The sequence below is a fragment of the Falco biarmicus genome, chromosome Z, assembly GCF_023638135.1.
Source record: "Falco biarmicus isolate bFalBia1 chromosome Z, bFalBia1.pri, whole genome shotgun sequence".
Lineage (NCBI taxonomy): Eukaryota > Metazoa > Chordata > Aves > Falconiformes > Falconidae > Falco > Falco biarmicus.
In genome coordinates this window covers 64,659,538-64,682,199 of record NC_079311.1, presented here as the reverse complement: position 1 = coordinate 64,682,199, position 22,662 = coordinate 64,659,538, and the positions used below count along the sequence as shown (strand labels likewise).

Here is a 22,662-nt window from a genome sequence, read left to right as displayed (position 1 = left end):
TTCCAAAGAAGCTTTGAGTAAAATGCAAAACTTTACTTAGAAACTGTGCATTATCAAACAACATTAACCTGTATTGTACATCTGTTTAAACAGAAAGAGCTCGTTTCTGAAAAATAACCTGAACAATAATACAAACTTTGTGTTAACCTTTGTATTACCAATGTATTGATTTTTTTTCTTTTTCCTTTTTTTAGGACACAACTCAAAAAACAGCCGATTTCAATTAAGTTGTGTAGGATTCACTTGTCTTTCATTAAGACAATGAATTCTACTATTTTTAACACATATATTAAATTATAAATATTGCAAATATTTAACAGTCCAGGATACACTTCCTGCTTTAGGAAACAGCATAATTTACTAAAGTTTGCCAGGCATGAAACATATCAGATATTCAGACAGGATATTAAAAATTGCTATTTTGAGTGTTGAAGTTAGCTCTGCTTTTCATTGAAAACACGCTGTTGATTAACATAATTCAAATAGCCCTATATTACTGAAAATTTATGTCATTTTTTTCTGCAATATTATACTGAAATGTAGTAGCACTAATCACACATCAGAAAAAATACACAGTTAATGGGTTTACCAATGTTTGCCTCCTACGTTGTGTTCTGCTCAGTGCATAGTCTGTTCTGATGTATCGAGCACTACAGCAGGGGAGAGCTGGGGCAAGCTGCAAATGAATGAGGCCATTTCACTTCAGTTTCCAGGCAACACAGAAAAGTGTAATGACTGCGCAGCGTGCTGGTCACTGTTCCAAAAAGTGCTACAACTCAGAATTGTCGTGGGTTTTAATTTTAAGCATTTGTTCCACCTTGTGTATTTCAACCTGCATCTTTTTTCAATTTTTTTTTCCTCCCCATCCTTTCTAGTTATCATGTGTGGAGGACATCTTTGCTCTAAAAAATTGTGTGTCTGTATAATCAGCGTAGGCACTCCTTGGAGAAAGACCCTGGATATATGTCTATTACTAAAATGATACAAAAGTCAAATGATAACCATGTACTTTGCCAGCTCTGGAACTTGCTCCCCATTTGATCCAGATGGATCAAAGAATGGAGAGGAGGTAAGATTCTGACAAAGGGTATCCAGTCGCTTAGGCACTGACCGTTTTGCAGATTTAGTTTAAAGGGGCTTACTTAAATTATACTGCTTAGTAATAGGGATACTCATCCAAATTTATAGTCTTACTTTATCTAGTGAATCTTACCTCCTAAAACAATAAATAACAGGCAAATCATTAAAACTAAGTTATAAAATAAGAAGTTAAACAAAATTAATAGTTGTATTAGTGATCAGTTAGTCCTACTGATTTTTATTTACTTTCTGGTGTGTTCCAGTTCACTCTTGTAGTCATCACACAATTTCCATCACTGCCAACTGAAATTTTTAAAATCTTTGTGTAAAACAAATATTTACTGTTGCAGATCTGCTACCAATTTAACTGTGTTGCTACTAAAAATAGTATTTACTCCTACCCAACTGCAATAGGCTTTCAGTCACTACATATGTGAAATGTGTATTTATGAAGCGACACACATTTATGTCACTTTTGCACAACACAAGATAAACACATGAATTTATTAATGTAGAAAATGCTTTTAAGGAGAACAACTAAAGCTCCAACTTCTTCCCCCCGATTAAATATACAGTTATATGATAACAGTGATTGCATCACAACAATTTATTCCTCAAGCACGTGTGTATTTCTGGGCTCAGTCTGTGGGAGGAGGCCAGCTCAGATGCACAGATGTGGTATCACACCCTCTGGGCAGCAGTATTTCTCTGCAAAGGGATCTTTAACCTGTGCAAACTCAACAGCCAACAGACTTCTTGTGACAAGATACCACCCACACCCTTGCGCTGCATGTTCAGACCTGGATTTTCTCTGACATCCCTGGTCTCTAAACTATTGAAAGCAGTGCAGTTCAAAGAACAATAAAGACTCACTGCTCCAGTATTTATGTTCTGCTCAGTGCCTGAGAAGAATCAGTTTGCAAGGAAATTGTTTACTTTGCCATGGTGCTGTTAATTCTATACATTTGTTCTGCCCCAAAATGAAACAGGACTTCTACATTAGCTGTCTGAGTTTGTCAGAAACACACACAGATACTGCTTTCTGAACTAAGTTATTCTTACAGCTGGTTGTTGAGCTTCTAAATGGATGGATTATTATGATAAATAGAAAAAAATAATCAAAGCTGTACAAAAATATACTTTTGCAATTTTAATATATGCAAAAATAAGTTAAGATTCACTTCAACAAAAGCAACAAGCCAATTTCCCTTAATTACAAGTCAAGATGTAAATAGTTTGTGTTTTCTTTCTCTTCTTTTTTATTTTTTTTTATTTATTTATTAAATTTTGCCCTTGTCTTTCATTCCTGACTTTTTTTTTTTTAATTTTAGTCAAAATGTATTCATTTCATCATTGCATGCATGTCCCCCTGCATTGGCAGCAATAATTACCCACGCTTTTGGTTTGTTTTGTTTAAGACTTAAAGAAATGTAATCTACATTTAAGAAAACAGTATTTACATTTCTGCCGGACTTAGGATATGGAAAAAAGTTATTTATGAAAAAGTATCTTTGCAAAATTAATCCATTATCATTTCTTTTAGCAAAGCTGTCATAAAATTTTAGGTACCCTTCACTCCACATTTTTCAGAGTTGAGAAATGGCCTGCATCACATTAATTGTGTATTTCCTCTTATTTTTTTTCCTAAGAGTGAAAGAGCAAATAGAATTTGAACGACATTCAACTTCTAATACCTAATTTGAGTTTATTATGTTCAAATTATTTTGATTTTAAAATAGATTTTTACATTTTTCTTCACAGGGAAGCAATTTAAAGATATTTCACCACATTAATAATCTCTCTAGTTCATAGTTCTGTAATGTTTGCATTGCCCCAGCTTGAATTTTTCATTAATACTTCTTTGCCACCATACAAATATTTCTGCTTTGCACTGGAAGAATAATACTTTGCGGTTCTAACATCAGTATAAAAACTATTAAAATCAGAACCTTTCCTTTTACTTTCTTCCCCACTTGCTTTTACTTTCAAAGCTGCAGAAACAGAACAATTTCTTTATGCAGTTTCAGTGGTGAGTGTTCTGCACAAAACCCCAGAGGTTTTACAGGCCTACAGGTGTAGAAATAGTGCACATGAAGGTCTCAGGAGAGTTATAACACTTACAACATCCAAGAGGTATCAGAGGGCAAAGCTGTTTACTCTGTCACATTGGTCTTAACCCCCCATTTACAAAATGACTCACCCCTCATACAATAGACATTTCATTGAAAGCAATGCCAACAGTGACAACTGTGGATTAATTGCCACAGTTGTGAGTATAGAAAAATACATAAACAAGAAGAGGAATGTAAAATCAAAATGAAAACCCCATGAGAATATATACATATATTTAGACTTCCAAATTTCAAATCTTTAGTATTTAATTTGTATGCCTATTTTCTGAAGGTGAGTTTTGCATTCAGAACACTGTCCCTTACAAGTACAAAGATTCAAAAAATGTTTAGATTCCAATTAGTCTCCATAGCCCTTCCAGTTGAGTCACTGATAGGTAATCATTATAGAAATAGGCCAAGTTCAACCAAGATATATATTTTTTTCACCCCAGAGGGCTTAGATTACTTTTAAGTAAGACTATTTATATGTAAAATGAAATATTTCAATTAGCATGCTCAATAACAAGCTAAACGCAAAATACAATCCTACAAATCCAAACGAACGTGTAATTTCCCCAATGTTGCCTGTTAGACAACTACCAATATTTTCTAATGGGTTAATGTACTTAGGTGTTACATGGCTCCAGCATCCCTACATTAGACAGTTCATTCATCTCCTTGCCAACCCTTCTTAATACAGGTATGGAAGGCTGTTACAGTACAGTTAAGCCTGCAGAAAAGTAATGAAGGAGACATCATAAAGCAACACAAGATTTTTTTTGCATTAAAAAACCAAACCAAACATAAAACTCCCAAAACACACACACACCCCACCACCACCACCCCCCAAACCAATCCTAACCTACACTGAGAAATTGTGCACAGGAAAGGATATTAAGATTGTAAGACAATTTCTTAAATGTTAAGACATGCCAAAAGTGTTTCTCCAACCAGCCATAATTTGCCTGCTGTGTATGACATGTACTATGATAGCAGTGCTCTTTAACAATGGTCACAACCATCTTTCCCACCAGACCAGTACTTCTTTGGGCAAGCAGAACTGGTGTTTTACAGGTAGAAAAAGAGGCAAAGATCTGTTGTCCCTCAGTTTTTGCAGACATTGGAAACTGTCATGAACAAAGCAAGAAACATACACTTTTTATTTAGAAAAAGACACTACTCTGTAAAACTGTTTGGCCTTTTCTGCAGCCCACAGGTTGTCTATACCTTTTTGAAAGCCCATATGCTTTTGCATTGCCTGATCTTTCTGCAAATCCAACACAAGTAAGCTTTGAACTGCATAGTCAAGGTTAATATGGCATATCCCTAAACTGGTAAGTCTGATGACAAGCAAGATAAATGAGTTCAGATGTACTTGTCATGTTCAACTACATTAAAGTTCCAGATTTTTGCTACAGATCAGTGGGTGGTCTTAAAATTACAAGCAAAAAGCAGCTAAAGCTTGTATTGGTTTGGTTTCTCCTACAGTTAAAGAGTGCAAAACAAAGTTAATGTTTTCTTAGATTCCTACAATATCCGAAATGTTGACACCACAAGAAACTACAAATGGATATTTAATATTTAAAGGATGAAAAGTGAACATCTGTTTGATCTGTAAGCAATGATAGCACTTCATACTTCAAAAGCATTGGAAAAATACAACACTTATTTCAGGAATGTTTTGTTAGTAACATTTTATTTCTGATTTAGGATAATAGAGAATAAACAACTCCTTTGAATCCAAAGAATAGGAACTAACAGCAGAGCAAGGTTTTAAAATCCCAGAATATTTCAGCCCAGTCTCACACTGTATCCACAAGGCCATGTGTCCATCTACCCGAATTTGCTTACAAGACTCGGTAACCATAGCACTTATTGCGTGCTGTTATTAATGTAAGTGGCAGTTGGATTTTTATATGTTAATGCACATACCTTCTCTTTAAGCCGAGAAGCTTGTTCTCAGAGCTACATGATTGTTCCACACAACAATGACACAGCAACCATGCTTTTATTTCAACAAAGAAAAAATGATACATAACTGCAGTTTACCTTTTTGGTTTTCATTGTGACCACATAATGGCATTACTGTGATGTCACAGCCATTGGTTTAAAAGGAACACTCATTTTTTTCTACTGATTTAAGTGTTGCTCCATAGATTACTTATTAATCAAGAAAATACTTCTCAAACATTAAAACTGTACTTTATAATTCACCTTGAAAAATTTAAAGGCACCCAAAGTTCATCTGCTATATTGCTCAAGTCACTTGAATTTGTTTCCTTCTCAAAACTATTTAAGCAGTCAATAATCAAAGATTGGGGATTATAATTTAGTATTCTATTCAAATAAAGGAATGGAGCAAAACCAGGTTTTATAGAAATGCTTCCTGATCCTCACCCAAATATTTTTACTCAGAGGAGTGAGTCACCAGCTACCAGCTTAAGCAGCATTGTATAAGTCTCTTTACAGAAAAGCTGGGCTTCTCTTTCTTGCAGTTACAAACAAGGAAATTAATTGTCCAGAAAATTGTATTTTTGTGGTAGTGATTTTATTTTTCGTGCTGTTAAAAGCAATTCTGAATCACATCACATTTTATTCCAAATACGATCCTGATTATTTTTATCATTCATTGCATGAAAGTTCAGTGAGATTCAAATACTGTTATTTTAGGGGCAACAAAGCTTCTGAAAATGTAAAACTTCAAATTAGCACCAAAATCCTTCATGTAAATATTTCAGGATGAATATGAAAGCAATTAAGAAGTTTCTTAGGTAACTACTGAGAAACTAATTTGCCACTGTTGGCAAATAGCACACCGAAGAGGGCTTTGCTAGAGAAACAGTTATTATTTCTCACTTTTTAGACTGGGTGATAACAGGCAAACAACTATGGTGCTCCTGTTCAAGTAGTCTGAAATAGGACAATTATTTATAATACTATATGTGGCTTGCATTAAAACTCATTGGTCAACATATAGAGACATCATCAGTCTTCAAGAAGACAAAAAGTGAGTCAGACTGTTTTAGTGACTTCAGCTTCTTCTGATGACCTTAATATAAGCCCTAGAACTAAGACATCTGCTTTTCTCCAGCCCTTCCAAGCATCAAATCTTAATGCTGATAACAAGACATTACTACTAGCTGGTCAAGTTTTGCTCCTTGCTCTCACCCATGTAACTTCATCTGCATTCAAATGCTCCAAAGTCAGCTAGCCTGCTACTTCCCAGAGTTCATGTTACATTCTTTATCTAAGACTACTGTTGCTTGTGAAGCCTTTACCTTATTGTCTGCAAATGTAATTTATTTCAGCAGACTACTTTTTGCAAAAGCACTGTCACAGAAAAAAATGGGTGCTTCCAATAGAAAATTATTATCTGGGTTGAATTAATTATACAAAAGTTATTAAATATTAGTTACATTTGCAGACATTATGAGCTAAGTCTAGTCCAAGGTCTAAACATCCTTAGAAGAATTAAATTACATTTTGTATAACCATTTGGTTTTTGAATGAAGACTGTATCGAAGTAAGGAATCCATTAGGAACTACATCATACTTCTATTGAAATACTTTATTTCTTTCACTTTGCATACACTAAAATCTGGAAGACCCCTACTCTTTTCTGGAAAGTTCATTAAGCCTACATCAATCAAGTTTTCCAAACAGAAGTTCTTACATAAGCTACCATATGCACGCTATTTCTTGGTAAAGAGAGGATCACCTTTATAATATTAGAGGATTTCCATTTCAAAGTTAATTCTGTCTTCTGTACAACTGCCTCTATGGCAACAAAAGCTTAACCTTCTATTACCAAAAGAGTGTGGATGGAAACAGCAAGTACTGAACAGGTGCAGCTCATAGCACAAGTTTATATTAAAAAAAAAAAACCAACAAAAAACAAAACAAACAAACAAACAAAAAAAACCCCAAAAACAAACAAATTTTACAGACCAAGGTCACTATGTTTTACTTGCCCTTAGCTTCTCTATGTATTTTAACAATGATGTTTCATTGTGTGCATTCAAACAATTGAGGACTTTTTTTAAGGCTTCTAAACATGAAAAAATTATTTTTATTTATTTTTGATTGGTGATGATCTTTGCACTTTAGACATGCAGGTAGCAGCTTGTAGTAAAGCCACAACACACAAAACATTTTTTATTGTGTAAGATATGCCTAAAGCAACTTTGTAATTATATGCAGTATGTAGTCTGGAGTACTAGATAATTCTGAGAATATATGCAGAATGAAAGATAGAGGCTTTCCTCCTTGAACTCAGCTGATATTTTCTTTTTATCACCACCACCGCCCCTTCGCCAGCCCATGTGAAATAAGCTTTGCATCAGAAAAGGAGCTAGTCCTGCTCAGCATGTTAATGGCATTTGCAGCAGATACTCAAGGAACTAAAGGGGCTGTGAAAACCCTTTTCAATGATGTCTATACACAAGTCTAGTTTAATTAACAAATTAAAATTTTTTAGTAATAAAACCCATTTCTTCATAGAATTTGACATTAAAACTATTTGTCTGTCAGTTTGAAAAAGAATTGATAAAGAAAAATTTAACTTTTAATGATACATTCCCAGAGGTTCATAAGGCATGCCCTTTAAAATCATGAGCATTGGGATCAAGCTCTACACTGTAATATACCCTCTGAAGGGAGCAGAGATTAAATCATCCTCCAGGACAGCTTATAATTAAAAAAAGAACCCACAACTGTTACATGAAGAGGAGGACAATAAGATGGCAGATTATTTGTAGCAAGGAGAATAAGGGAGCTTGAGCAACTCATCCAAAAACAATCCTGACAGATTTTGAAAGATTTCTAATTGTGAAGACACTTCTCCAGTTTTTTGGGGGTATATATTTTCTCAGTAGGAACACTGATAAATTGTATTCTTAGGAAGCACATTCTTCTAGTGGCTGTCAGTTCACAAACAAGATTAAGAGATTTATGCATAGGTCCTAGAAAAGATTAGATCATTGTCCCAACAAAATCTGGTGACATACAAGATTTACAAGATTATTACCAGCAAAATACTTCCCCCCGCCCCCCCCCCTTCTTACAGAAGAACTTCCATGCAATACAATATAGGATATGGAGGTTCTGGAAGAATGGTTGGTAAGCCACTGACCTTTCTAGGTGGAATAATGGGTATCGGAGCATCATTATGAAGAGAGAGCAAGGTGTACAATAGTGTTTCAAGGTGCATTTCATTAAGGTTTATCAAGATCATACTGTGATCTTTAAAAAAAGGTTTCCAGACTGGAGCAAAAACAGATCAGAAAGAAATGTTGCTGATGTAAAAGGAGAAAATAGAGAATAATTTGCAGATATGGCCAGTGAGTATACTGTGAATTTGATAAGAGAGGTGGCTTAAAGGCAAAGTATATGTTATAGAACAGCGGTTATGGCAGAAACTGCTGTTAGGTCTAGAGTTACATATATAATATCTAATACATAATAATGTATAATGCAATACTTAATATTCATTACCACCTATCTGAACAGAAAACATAATAATGTGATTTGTTACTCAGCTCAGCAGAACACCCTCCTGCACAGCCTCTAGGTAAGGTGAAATAAGGCATTCCTTACTCTCAGCTGTTACTTGGGGGACAAGGGGATGGGAAACAAGTATTTCAAAGTAAGTATTTCAGGCACAATAAGTCAGTATTTTCCAGTATTTTATTAGAAAATTCCTCACAACCTCTATCCTGAAGTTCATGTCTAAAAATCTTTTAAAAATCTTTTTTTTTTTCCTGTTGAATTTAGGTTTTGGGGTTTTTTTTTGAGGGGTTTGGGGGTTTTGTTGTTTTTGTGGGGTTTTGGTTTTGGTTTTGTTTTGGTTTGTTTTTTTTTTTTTTTTTTTACACAGTGAAAGATGCATTCTAATCTTGAACTTGGCACACTTCAGCCTTAAAGTTACTTTTTACATTGCTAAAAAAATAAGATGGGGTCAAATTTTTCCTCATAGCCCTTTCCTCCTCCCACACCCTTCACCACCAACCAACATGTTTTAATATTGTTTCTTTTGACAAGCTACTGTTGATGAAAGGCCAAAGGTCTGATACTGTCACAGCTCCTTCTATACTAATGCCACCACCTATCGCAAACTCTTGTGTGTCTACAGCAGCGAGAACTTTTCTCTGACATATAGCTCATAGCGTCACTGCAGACAAATATAGTCCACGCCCAAGACAAACACACAGAAGTCTCCAGACTCCAACTATCACAACAGGTAAGAAATAAACACACAATTGTTCTTAAATAGTCATTTTTAGCTGGCACATCTAACTTAGCTCTCTCACTCAAAGTTGCATTCCTTGGAAACAAGTGAGACATACTTGGAGAAACACTGTTGTTTGCAAGCTTCCAATATTCTGCAGTAAATTATTTTTTAGGTGGGGAATACAGCCCATTGTGCAGTCAATTTTTAGGCCTTTTAATGAATATTTTTTTTTTATGATCTTGCTGGATTTCCACAGTTAATTATGCAGTCTAATCTATATCCCATGACAGCATGCATTTACACAAGTCATTATTCTTCTTTTTGATTATGTAATGTGCTACATGCTATGATTGTAATTAACACCTTTGGAGAATTCAGTCTCTGTCATATGAATATGCATAATAATGAAGAGGTCCAAGAGGTAGATGATATTTTAAAATAACTTAGATTTTATTGCTTATGACTGTGCTCATAAAAGTACAACAGATTTTAAAGGTTCTTGCTGCTGCCCAGCAAGACTGGAAATACAATAACTAACTTCTGATTCAGTGAACCTTCCCATCCCCAAAAGAAAATAACATACGTTATCTGTGGTTGCATGTGGCTTCTACAATGCAAAATTACATTTATGGTAATGGTCAAATCAATTATTTACTTCACTATAACTGAAAAATTCTTATAATACTCAAATGTTCATCAGAAATTCCTAATTTTCCTTTAACTTACTTAATATGGACATATATATTGTTCTTATAAAGCTGGGGAAAAAAATCACACAAAATCTATTCTGGATAAAACCTACTTGCTGTCTTATTCTATTTTGATGGTGAGAGTGGGGTGGGTGGAATGATAATATAGACAGATATTCTTTAAACACCTTGTGGAGATTTCTTCTCCAGCACACTCCTTATTCCTGTTCTGGAGGTTATTTTTCAGGCTCAGCAGATGCAGATTTATCACAAAAGTACAACAAAACATACACTACAAAAAACCGCACATATACACAAACCCCACAGTTTACATATTCACTTAATCTATCCACAATTACTTTTTTTTAAACTTTCAAGGTAATGCTATGAAGAGATAATCCCAAAGACAAATTCATGCATTAAAGAACACTATGAAAGTTCCTGGATATTCCAGCCAAAGTTAGTCTGGCCCATAAAGCTAATGTATTTAATTGTACATCATTCATTCCCACACATTGTTATACCTTAAAGTATTTCAAGATCATCTGAACAATCTATTGTCCATAGAAGTCTTTGACTACTATTCTACAATAATCAATCTTACTTGCAGGATCATACCTATGGAGCACTTGCCACAATGAGATTCTAACTGATCAGTTCTGTTATAATAAGGATATTTAATGAGTACCGATAAATTTGGTTCACTGAACAACACAGAAGACACCTGATGACTATCTAAGAGGAAAAAAGATTACAACTAAAGCATTGTGACAGGACCACAAGTGTTTCTTTATAAAACAAGGGAACAGAGTACGTCCTTCTTGTCTTACATTTCACCCTGTGCATGCACAAAATTTCACTTCTTTGTGATATTAATTCTGTACCTGTGTTTTTTTAAAGAACCAAATGCAGAGGCTTAGTAAAAGTAAGCTGTTGAAAATAATGGATGGAAGGTCCCGAATGTTTACTAAGAGAGAATATACAACTACCGGAAGAGAAGTTCCACAGTAACATGAAGTGTTAACCATGTAGTGTCATATCACGTCTGATGAAGGAGAAGGAACTGGAGTGCTTGCTGAATTTGAGGATTTAGAAAAAAGAAAGTCAAACCACTATAGATTTATTAAATGTACTAATCTACACAGTATGAAGCAGTAGAGGTTTTACAAGCTAAAATTTTGCAGGAAGAGGAGGTGGCAATATTACCACAACTATCTAGTGACCAAGATCAAACATGAATTTGACATGAGTGAAAGGACAGGTCTGGCAGTACATCCCACCACAGCAGTGACCACACTCTACTGCAGACACAGTCTAAGCACCAGGAACTCGCCCCAGCTAGAGAACAGTCCCAACACTGGCCATTTTCCCCACGTCAGTACCGAAATAAACTTTCTGCTGGCAAGTGTTTCACTGCACTTCTGTACAAATCAGAAGCCCTCCAGTAGTCTGACTTTTGACAGAGTAAAACCTGCTGGTTCCAGTCAACAGTTGCTCCTTACGGTAGCTTGACAGATAAAGATACTGAGACACTCCCCTTCCACTTTTCTATCTTACTTAAATGTTAACTTAGCTCCTGTCAGAGTGAACTCTTGTAAGCTTTAAGCTCAGTGTTCTCCTGGACCACCAGTGGAAAAATCATGCTCAGTACTAGATGAAACAGTAGGAGAAGAACACAAAAAGTTCATGAGATACAGAAGACATGTAATGAGAAAAAAAAAATAATTGAGTAATGCCTACAAACCTTGAAGAAGATGAAGCTCTTCAAGAATATGTGAAAGGAAAAGCCAGCTACTTGCTAGACTGTGCTAAATACATTTTAAGACCATCTATTCTCATAAGAAATATATATATTGAGATATTAATTACTATGAGAAATCAAAAAGGAAACTATGAGAAATCAAAAAAAATCATTTGACACTGAGGTTATGTACATGGAAGTATACAATACCTATCAAATCCTTAATTTAAGGCCATGGTACAGTGGAGTTTGAAATTGAAAACAGAGGAAAAGACTGCATATGGTACCAATTTCAGCTTGCATAAAGCATTGAAAATATGTCAAATGGCAGAAAAAACAAACAGGTTTGCATGGGCTGGGGCCAGAAAAAATAATCTGTTTTAGCAAGCCACAAATAAAGTAGAAATATACACATGCAAAATGAAAGTGAAGATAGCAAGTTTGCAAAATGCAGTCAGAGCGATCCAACAAGAAGCTATGTGGAAGACTGCTTGAGTTTAACACGCTTCCCAGGACATTACGGAGAAAGTGAATAAAAGTATTCTATAAAAACTACTGGAACATTTTGCAAATTTTTAAAAAAAACACAAAACCAAACAAAACAAACAAAAGAAGAAAATCAGAGATTTTTTCATGCTGTAAGAATACAATAGCTAAAACCTTTGCAGTCACACATAACTTGCAATACAATTATAGTAAGATTAAAAAAAAAAATCGTGGATGCAAAAGCACTCTTGCAAAGCAGTTTTTGCTTTTGAGGTAACTGCTAAAGAAAAGCAGAACTACAGGACTCAGTTGCACTTCTGCTAAACTATTGAGAATTTCTCCTAAATTCTGCCCAACACAGGACATGCTACTAAAGACAACAGGTCAGACAGGCATGGCCTAGGCAAAGCACTTCAGCTATTAAAACTGACAATGAAAAATCTACAAGGTCTTCCACAAGTGAGAAAGCCTGTAATTTATTGGGTTTTCTCTTCCACACTGTTCTTCCTTACTCATTTATTTGTCCCTGTACAATAAAGACTTAGCATTTAGTCTTGAATTGTTCATTGCTCTTTCTGAAGCTGTTTTGGTTTTCCTTTCTGATACCAGGAGCTCTGCTCTAACATTGACTCTTATTTGGGAAAATGCATCTTTGCCTCTTACTTCTTTACAGGGAGATGAATTTTGTTGTCCTCGCTCTCTCCTCAGGTTTGAGCTATGGAGAAAGAGTATTATTTCTCTCTGGTAAATTAACTTGTCAGTAGTTAACACCATTATGCAGCGTCCTTAGCTTATTGCAAGCCACTCTGTAGATACTAGACAGCATCATGTTCCCATAGCTCATTCCTTGCCTCTGACCCACTAACCTATACATATTTGTGCACAGATCCCATCAAATACACATACTGTCTTTGCAAACCTGTCACCTATTTGTATACAACATCCACAGAAGCGTGCCCGTCCTGACGTAACAGAATTTCTAGAAAAGAGTGGATATGTGGATTGGGTTATTTTACATACTTGTAGTATGTCTCTGACAAAATTGTGAATTAAATTACTTCCTGGAAATGATTTACGCATCTATTATGAATATCTTCATATTACGTGAGGAGAGGATCACATATTATTTCAGAAAATGACTAAGGTAACCCATTCTAAAAAGTCTGAAATCCAGTGGAAGAGATTCCTCTGTAATATGCTCATTGTTACCTTGACTAAAACCTTATACGATATTTGGTCATCTGATTCAGAAAGCGCTGAATAAAACTTACAGGAGCAAAAGCAATAATAGAAGAAACAAGATACTTTCTTAATTGAAACAAATAAGGTCACATATACAAACGTGCCACTTACCTTCATCTGACTCAAATCTTTTCTTAAACTCTTTTTTTTTCTTTACTTTAATAGTTCCAAAAGGATGTTATTAATTAAATTTTATTGCATTTTTGACCCGATGAAATATTACCTTTAATCTTATGAGCACATGCATCTAATTCAATCAGGAAAATATGCTACAATCTGGCTTCTCTTTGAAATATTTTCCCATAACACTTGGTTATTTTTTTCCACAGAAGTTTAAATACTCTGCACAACTCTCTAGAACATTTCAGCTGTTTGTATAGAGTACACATATAGAGAATTTATAGACTATGAATCCTATCCTTCCCTAGTGTTCTTATCATAGTTAATCATCCTACTCTGCTTTGATAGATCTTCCTTTTGAAATTCTTTTCACCCACAAAAATTTAATTAGTCTAGTTCCCTGACATGGACTGAGTAGGGAAAGCATTAGTAGGCAGGCATTAAAAATCTTTGAAGAAAATGTATCTTGAAAATTGCAATAAAATTGTAGTTAGAAAAGTCTATATTTTCAGTTTGGTATAGCTTCACTATACTTTAGTAGTTTCTGAGTAAACAAACTGAACCAGACAGTTTACAACCACATCAATATGTTGCTCTTCTGCAATCTACCTACAACTAACACTTGAGGTTTTGTTGTTTTTTGCAATTAGTGCTAAAAGTGCGTGAAAAGATATTGTACAATACAAATTAACAAAGACCTTAGTTTATCAGTACCCTTATGCAAGTCACATTCCTGAAACTTAAAATGGCACACCTTACCCATATCTATCTAAACTATTTGTAAAGCATCTATTGTTTTCATATCTGAATGCCAAAGTCAATGCAAAACTATTTACTATGGGTGGGGACAAAGGCCGGCTGAATTCAGATTAAGTACTCTATATAACTGAGCACATAGTTGTGTTCTTACAGTAATGTTTGGGGGTGCATGTTTAAAATAAATAATAAAAAAACCTACAACAGTCTAAAGAGCAAAACCATAAAATCCCTGAACATCAGAAAGTACTAAATGAACCCCTGAAGAGCTGGAAAGGGGACAGATATAAGGGGAAGACTGACAACAGACCCATGAATAACAAACCCACTTTATATCATGAAAAAACAAGTCATATATCACTACTTGGTGTATCTGAACACATACAAATAAGTCACAAAGGCAGCAAATATTCCATCCAAAGTTATATACAACAAAGAAAAAATGACTGAACATTTGTGCTCACTCACGAGTATTAAGGCAGCAAATAAAGGCCAAAAAAAATCAAGCACATTCATGCCATGACTTCATACTTCCAATTAAATAGATACAATTTAGTTGCTATGTTGCACTGACCTTACTATGCTGCTCCAAATATTTATGCTTCTTGCTTCTCCTCCCTCTCCTACAGAAAGCAATCTTTCATGGAAAATAACGGGAAGCTGACTTCCTACATGACTTAGTTCACTAAAGCTGTACGATTTAAAGTATCTAAACATCCTTCCACAGACCACTGGACATGTCCCACACACACTGGCTGTTCACGCAGCTGGGGAACCGACAGCCTCTTTCCCTGTAACCGAAGGCCCTCTCTTCTCACAAATCCCATCACAAATGTATGATCCCACCTTAATGATCTCTCCTGCCAAACTGCACTGGGCTAATAGGCAACCTGAAAAGGCATGCTAAGAGCCAACCAAGAGAATCTAGAAACTGAATTTGTCAAGCACATACCAAAGAACTTAGTTTATCGTGTCTGTATCGGTTATAATATGTGCTGCCACATCACTATATTGATCAGATCACAAAACATTATGATTGCTTCTACAATAATACAATAGAATTCAGCTTTCTTAGGAACATGAGTTTGTTTTGGCTAGAGTACGTTTGAATTCCTGGCAACGAAGCTTTGAAACGCTTGTTTCTTTTCAGTTGCTATAGCTGTTTCTTACAGACTGCAGACTGATGTGGTCTATACACTGAGTGTGATGCAGTCTAAAAGTTTAAGATAACTAGTTTTAATTTCACAGTTATAGGCAAGACTAGCTGTAACACTCTCCAAAGGTGTAAATTATTCAGAAATTTCTCCAATAAAAATGAAGAGCCCATACACCTCTACCACTTCTATTTCAGCTCACTCTTAATGCTGTACTTTTTCCTTTCTGAAATCCTAAAATTAGTAGTTTGTCTTTCAAGTGTTAGAATGAACTCAGAGTTACAGCTGGGGAAGGATAAAGAAGAAAAAGGAGAGTAGGACTCAAAATGTTTGAGATTAATGGCTAGTAATGAACTGAAAGAAATATTGGCAAATTATCCATTACACTCTTGTAAGTAAAACCAGGTATACAACCACATTTCTGAACATAGTATGTGGAAACCTCCTATTAAATAAAAAAAGAATCTTACAAAGTTGTGCCTTTGTGAACACAACTGATGCAGAGTGAGCAGACTTAAATGGCCCCATCATTTTCTTAAGCACTCCCTGGTAAATGGCCCCATCATTTTCTTAAGCACTCCCTGGTAAATGGCCCAGTTTGTGTATACCTTTCAGGAAAACTTTTTATACAAAATATGGTTTTCAGAAGACACAATGGTGCAGCTTTTCTAGAAAGAACAGCCATAGAGATTCTTAAAGAGGTTTTAAAGGCTTACATACTACATCACAGTAATCACAGGTAGTTACATATATTTTACGTAACATACAATCACCTCACTGTGTAAATGGACACGTATGTGAACATTGCATCCTAGATTATACGCCTCATTACATGAAAACTTCAGGTATGTTGACATTTCACAACCAGGCCGTTTATGCAGTCTTTACAAGACTGACTATTACTCCATATGACTAAAAAAAATAACTTAATTATTCATGTGAAAGGGTAACAGTCACATGATAAAGTGCATTTTGGTGTCAACAGTTCTACATCCCAAGCTATTACAGGGGGAGAGCTATGGGCCTTATCAAAGAAAGAGAAAGAACCAGGTTGCCAGAACACTTCATCAGTCTGCCACCCACTTCTTGACTGGATCTGAATGCCATTATGGAGCCTTGAAATCAGTAGAGTTAGGTAAAATCTAAATGAGTTGTTCTGGTGCACTGGTTCTGTGGTGGCTGTATTTGGCCTCACTCTAATACACAGCAATATTTTTAGTGTTATACATTTAAGTTTTATGCTACTATATACATAAACTTCTAACCATAAGAAAGATGTAAGCAAACACTAAATTTATAAAACTGGAGGTTTGGTATTTTACAAAGTTAGACGGCTTTCCAGCTTACTGGTTGCTTAAATAAGATCATGTATTAAAAATTTTTAATGCCTGTATGTGAATAATGGATTAAACAAGAAAGCTGTATACACAAATTCAGCACCTATTCTTAAAGCAGAAAGCAGATTAAATCAGAAACGCAAAAGAATTAGAGCACTTACAGAGAGGGTCATAACTATGGTGGAACAAAGCGTAGCACTAGAACCAGAATGGATCCTCCGTAGTACAACATTTTGGAGTAAGCTTACAACTACTCCGTTTTCAAAAGTACTTATTTTCTATGAGCTGCCTAAAATAGATTATATGGATAAGGAATTAAAATCACTATACTGCTTATGTAGCCAAAGTATCTAGAAACTGAATACCTACCAATAGCATCTCAGTTTTCGAAATAGATAACCAGGTGAAGAGGTATCAGTAACTATGGACTTGATGGGATTTGGCAACCAATAAATTTCATAAGCACACAGTAGTGCTTATGCTTCCCTTCATATGTCTGTCAGTCTAATCACATATATTATTGTTTAAGTGTTTTTTTTTTTTTTATCTTCACTTCTGAAATACTATTCTTCTTTGCAGGTTCTCAAGTCATTTATTGTAACTCTCTGCTTGACTGTCTACTCGCTGAAAAAAAAGTGCTCCTAAGATGAGCCAGTCTTACAAATCATTAGAAATAACTGTGAATTGTTCTACAATAGTATTTTGCAGGCCTAGTATTTCAAATATTTGGGAAAAAACCAAGCATTTCCTATACTCCACATCATGCTGAAAAAGGCACTCTACCCAAACTCAAAACTTTCTGAGGCTCACTACAGGAAATGTGCTTAAACAAAATTCCACTTTTTAATACTATGCCAGCCTTTGCCCCTTGATGTTGCCCAAACCTGTTTGTTCACTTCATATCTACCTTTTAACACCCTTCCTTCCTCTGTCATCTGAAACTGTCTGCAATAACTCTCATAACACATACATAAGCACACATGATAATTTCCCTTCTGTAAGCTTTCACAAATTATTTATTTTCATCTTACAATGTCAAACAGCTCTGATTTTTTTTAATCTTGTGTGTTCTTATGTGCAAACTGTTTTACAAATTATTTAATGCAGATCAGCAGTCAGAGACCCTTAATGTTTTTGAGATTTATGCATAACTGTTAAAGGAACATGAAATATCCTAATTTTATTCAGTTTTCTCTGTTACACAGGCAATTTCTGACCAGGCACACTGGTTTCGTAACAAATACGCTTTAAGCATAAAGGCACACTTGTTTTTCCTCATCCTTTTCAAGGGTAAAAATATCATTTTATCAAAGGTGTATTTTAACTACACAAATACATACAGAGTAAATATTTAGGCACACAAGTATGTAATGTGCAATGCACCGACCAGTCACATAGCTATAGTGTAAATCTAATTTCAGACAAATGAAGGTAAGTTTGAATAGCATATCCATTTGCTGCTTAGAATGCATGACCTTCTTTGAACATGTTTCATTGCTCTCTTTTCTTTATATTACATTTTTATTTGAAAAATAACAGGGGGAAATCTCACAAGAAAAAACAGAACACATCAAAATCTCAGGACCATCAAAGCAAACACGAATGTATTACTGAGTTACAATAATCTCATATGTAACTTTTTAAAAAATAATAAGTGAAGTAATGAAATTATGCTGCTGTTTTATAGAAGGATAGAACAGAATGCATGTCTTGTATAGATTTGATCACAAACACATGTCTAAGAAATTATTGAGTTACCAAAAAAGTACTAGTGAATCACTTAACAAGGGGTTCCCCTTCCCATCTTTCCTCTGTTTATTCCAGCTACTGCTTTCATAAAAATCACTGTTTCATATACAACAAATATTCCTACCATTCTTCTCTATCATTTCCTTTTTAATTTGAGTGCTGTTAAAAGATTAACAAACATGTTATTCTGTGTAGGAGTGGAGGTATCATACATGACCAATAAATAAATAAAATATACTTTAAAACTACACTAAAGGAAAGTATTGCCTACTCACTCTAGCCTGAACAGCACAGACTGAGATAAGTACTTTTCCTTCTTAAAGACTCCAGTTTTTATTTCTCGTGGAGGGAAAAAAAGGAATTATTACCCAAGAAATAAGAGTAAATACATTTGCTTGCACAAAAGCTACTTCATGTTTTCTTACTTTATATAAATTACTATTTTAAACTTCTGGTCTGAAATTAACTTAAGTCACAAATTAGAACTGTCTCTTTCAACCAGAGGGATTCATGCGGAGATCAAACTAACAAACGTAAGCACTGGCATTGGGGAAATAAAAAATTAATCTGACATTTCATGACAACCCACTCAGTGCTTACCATGTATGTGCCACAGTGAAACGCCGCTGTTTCGGTATGTTGCTATTTAAAAGCATCCTGCGCAAAAGCCTTGGAGAGTTTCGAGGAGAAATAACTGGACACAGCCGGGGAGAAGCAGATGAAGATTTCCTAGACGTCCTGGACTTTTCATGTTGCAACAGGTTTTCCCTCAGGGTCTTCACAAGATCTTCATTTAACCAGGGATTTTGACAATGTTTATTATCCACTTCAGGAACAGCCAGAGTGCCTGGACTTGTCTGCTGAGCCATGTTTCCAAAGTAAGTTTGCTATCAAAGTCTAATACAATCGAATATTGGCTTAGCTGCTTAAAATATTTCCTTTCTAATCAGTGCTCAAGAACTGTGCAGAGCTCCAACTCTAGTTCAGCCTATTCTGTTTTCAACATGGTGTCGCTTGCCCTCAGCTTCTCTCTATAGACAATGATCTACAAAGAAAAAAGCAAGCTAACTCCTATACAGAAACCTATTAAACATTACCACTCCTCTCACAGACCTGCTGCCAAAGATCACTTATTAGCTATCATAGCAAGTGAGCACAGGAGGAAGAAACTGCCTTAGTACAGCCTTTGTCAGAGCTGTAAAGCTGCCTGTTAAACTATTGGAACTAATGTGCTGCAGCTGCTTGAGTGACTTCTGGTTATGTACATAAGAAGTGCTGGAGGAGGGCTTAAACATCAGATGTGTGCTCATTTTGTTTGGTTATTCTTTCCCTTTGCTTATTCCTGAACCTTCAGGGAGGCTGAAAGAAAGGGGGACTGCTGAATAACCTCTTCTGTTTTTTCCAGGTTCCACAGTATTTATCATTGTTGTCCCTATTTACCAATCGAGATTACAAACTTTTACCTCTTAACCTAACTAGCAAATGCTACAATTAAATAATGTAAAAGGGCTTAGGTTCGGCTTTGCCTTCCCCACCCCCAAGTCCATTCATCACAACCATTTTCAAATGCATTTAGGAAAGGCTAATACTTGCTACTTCAAATGCTTGTTTTGGTTTTTTTTTTTTTGAAAATGTAAGATCAAACTACGGCAGCAACTAGTTGCTGTTTTATGAGATATTCTTAATTCAGTATACTGTCATATCATGACCACTACTTGAACTAAGGGAGTGCCTTTTTGCTGTTCACAGCTGGTGGGGAAATAAACTATCAGAAGATATTAAAAGAAAACTTCCAAAATATAAAAAGGCAAAAGTATTTGCATTTATGTAGTCACCACATACTGCTATTAAATTTCATTTTTAGAGTATCTTTTTTCATGGCATTATGCAAAAAAGATACTGTTACAGTTTTCTGATACAACAAAACCTTTGTCAATCAATCCTGAGGCTTGCTTTTTTTCATTTTTAGTTAACTCACTTCACCTGTTCTGAAAGACAAAATTTTTTATGAACATGTTCAGTTTTGTTCATTGGACACTGGTAGTTGACAAAGACCTGTAATACCTGGTGGTAGGCTAATATTTGCTTAAGCTTAGTACATTCATTTTTACAGCAACAACAACAACAATCTTTTCATTGTAAGCATACTTCCTGTTCATCCTACAGGAACAAACCGTCACCATTTTGTGAGAGATTTTTTAATCTCAGAACACTGGTTACATATAATTTTTGTTGGTGCAATGTGTTTTTCCTCTTTTACTTGGCCTTACAATCCAGCTTTCCTTTGTAAAGAATTTCCTTTTGAAGCACACACAATGTCCAGGCTTTCAGTGGGGTGAAGGGTGTTTGACCACAATGACATGACCAGGTGTGAAAGGCAAATACTGTTTTCTGTTTTATTGCAAAATCAGAAATCTTTCAAAAGCAGCCTTGTGTCACAGCAGAGAGGAATCACCTTTGTACTTAGCACCAAAACCACAATTCCTGATGAGGATTATAAAGAGAACATCATGATGCTGACAGAAGTTGAGCAGAACAGCAACTGAAAGGTCAACTTACTTTAAGAATGACCTTGCGATCAGGTGTCAGCCCCAATTATGTAGACAAGTTTAACTGTACTGCGTCATATGTGAAATTTGATAACAGTGTATTTACAAATTTAACTCAATATCAAACAGCACCACAGAATACAGAAATCACTCTGCATTATGTTTTTGTGTATTTTTCTAAAATTTTGTACAATATTTAATCACTATGTAAAAACTAAAATATAGTAAAACCTGACCAAATACAGAATAAAGCCCAGATACTATTAAAACTACAAACCCAAAATGTTAAACTATGTTTTATTAAGAACAAAATTTAAACTGGAAATCAAGTGTTCATTGACAGACCAAAAAAGAATTTGATTAAAGTGTAACTAACACAGGGCTAACACAGTAACTGCTTCCACTCCTTTTCAATTGGAAGACTAGTACACACAGCGTTTGTCCTCAACAAGCAGACGAAATATAAGCATAATGTATGAAAGTGGGGGGTTTTATATCTGTGAAGAACAGACATATCACCCCTCTATTAGTCTATTATTTCTTCTTATTTATTAAAAAAAAAAACACTAGCAATTCCATAGGAGTGCAATATTTTTTCTTCAGACAATAGTCTGTATAAAGAGAGCTGTATTCTTTTATGCTATGAAATACTGCCATCTGACGTCTGTTCCAAAGCATGTTTTTCAGATAGCTGGCAGTGGCTTTATAAAACCAGACAAACTGACCCGCTGGAGATCAATGAATCAATGACGTCAATAAGACTATTAACATTTAGTACAGCAGGCCCAGGGTCATACTTTACACTGCACTATGTTACAAAGATAATTATAGAAAAGGGAAGTATTAGTCCACACATCAGCAGTTTTATTATCCTTGTTCTTAAAAATATTAGAACTAAGTCAACAAGGACCATTAGCTTGACACCCTTCATTACAGGTATTGAGTGGGTTTGCCACATATTCAGAGGGGTAACATAACGCGTATAGAACAGCAGGATAAGGCCTTTTAACAGGAAAGGTGAACTCAGTCATTATAAAGCAGCACCATTTGCATGAATAGCAAACTAAAATGCTTTTCCTTACTTGGTTAACAGGTTAAATTTCTGAACGTAGATGTTCTCATGCAGTGCTACAGTCTTGGGGAATAGGGGCTGGAAAGGTGCCTGGTGGAAAAGGACCTGGGGCTGTTGTTTGGCAGCCAGCTGAACATGAGCCAGCAGTGTGCCCAGGTGGCCAAGAAGGCCAACAGTATCCTGGGTTGTATCAGAAACTGTGTGGCCAGCAGGACTAGGGCAGTGATTGCCCCCTGTACTGGGCACTGGTGAGGTCGCACCTCAAATACAGGGTTCAGTTTTGGGTCCCTCACTGCAAGAGGGACACTGAGGTGCTGGAGCGTGTCCAGAGATGGGCAACGAGGCTG

At 35.5% G+C, this 22,662-nt stretch overlaps 1 protein-coding gene across 2 annotated transcripts in view; it reads right to left on the bottom strand.

Moving 5' to 3' along the window:
* Positions 1-22,662, bottom strand: part of PDE4D (phosphodiesterase 4D) — a 624,748-nt gene that overhangs the window by 344,290 nt on the left and 257,796 nt on the right. Inside the window, exon 1 of one of the 2 annotated variants that reach the window (XM_056324008.1) lies at positions 19,295-19,902. The exons of the other annotated variant lie outside the window; for it this stretch is intronic. Within the exon in view, the coding sequence (XP_056179983.1) occupies positions 19,295-19,563 (269 nt within the window). The 5' untranslated portion in view covers positions 19,564-19,902. Of the gene's footprint in view, positions 1-19,294; positions 19,903-22,662 lie in introns of those variants that run through there. 2 annotated transcript variants of the gene reach the window in all.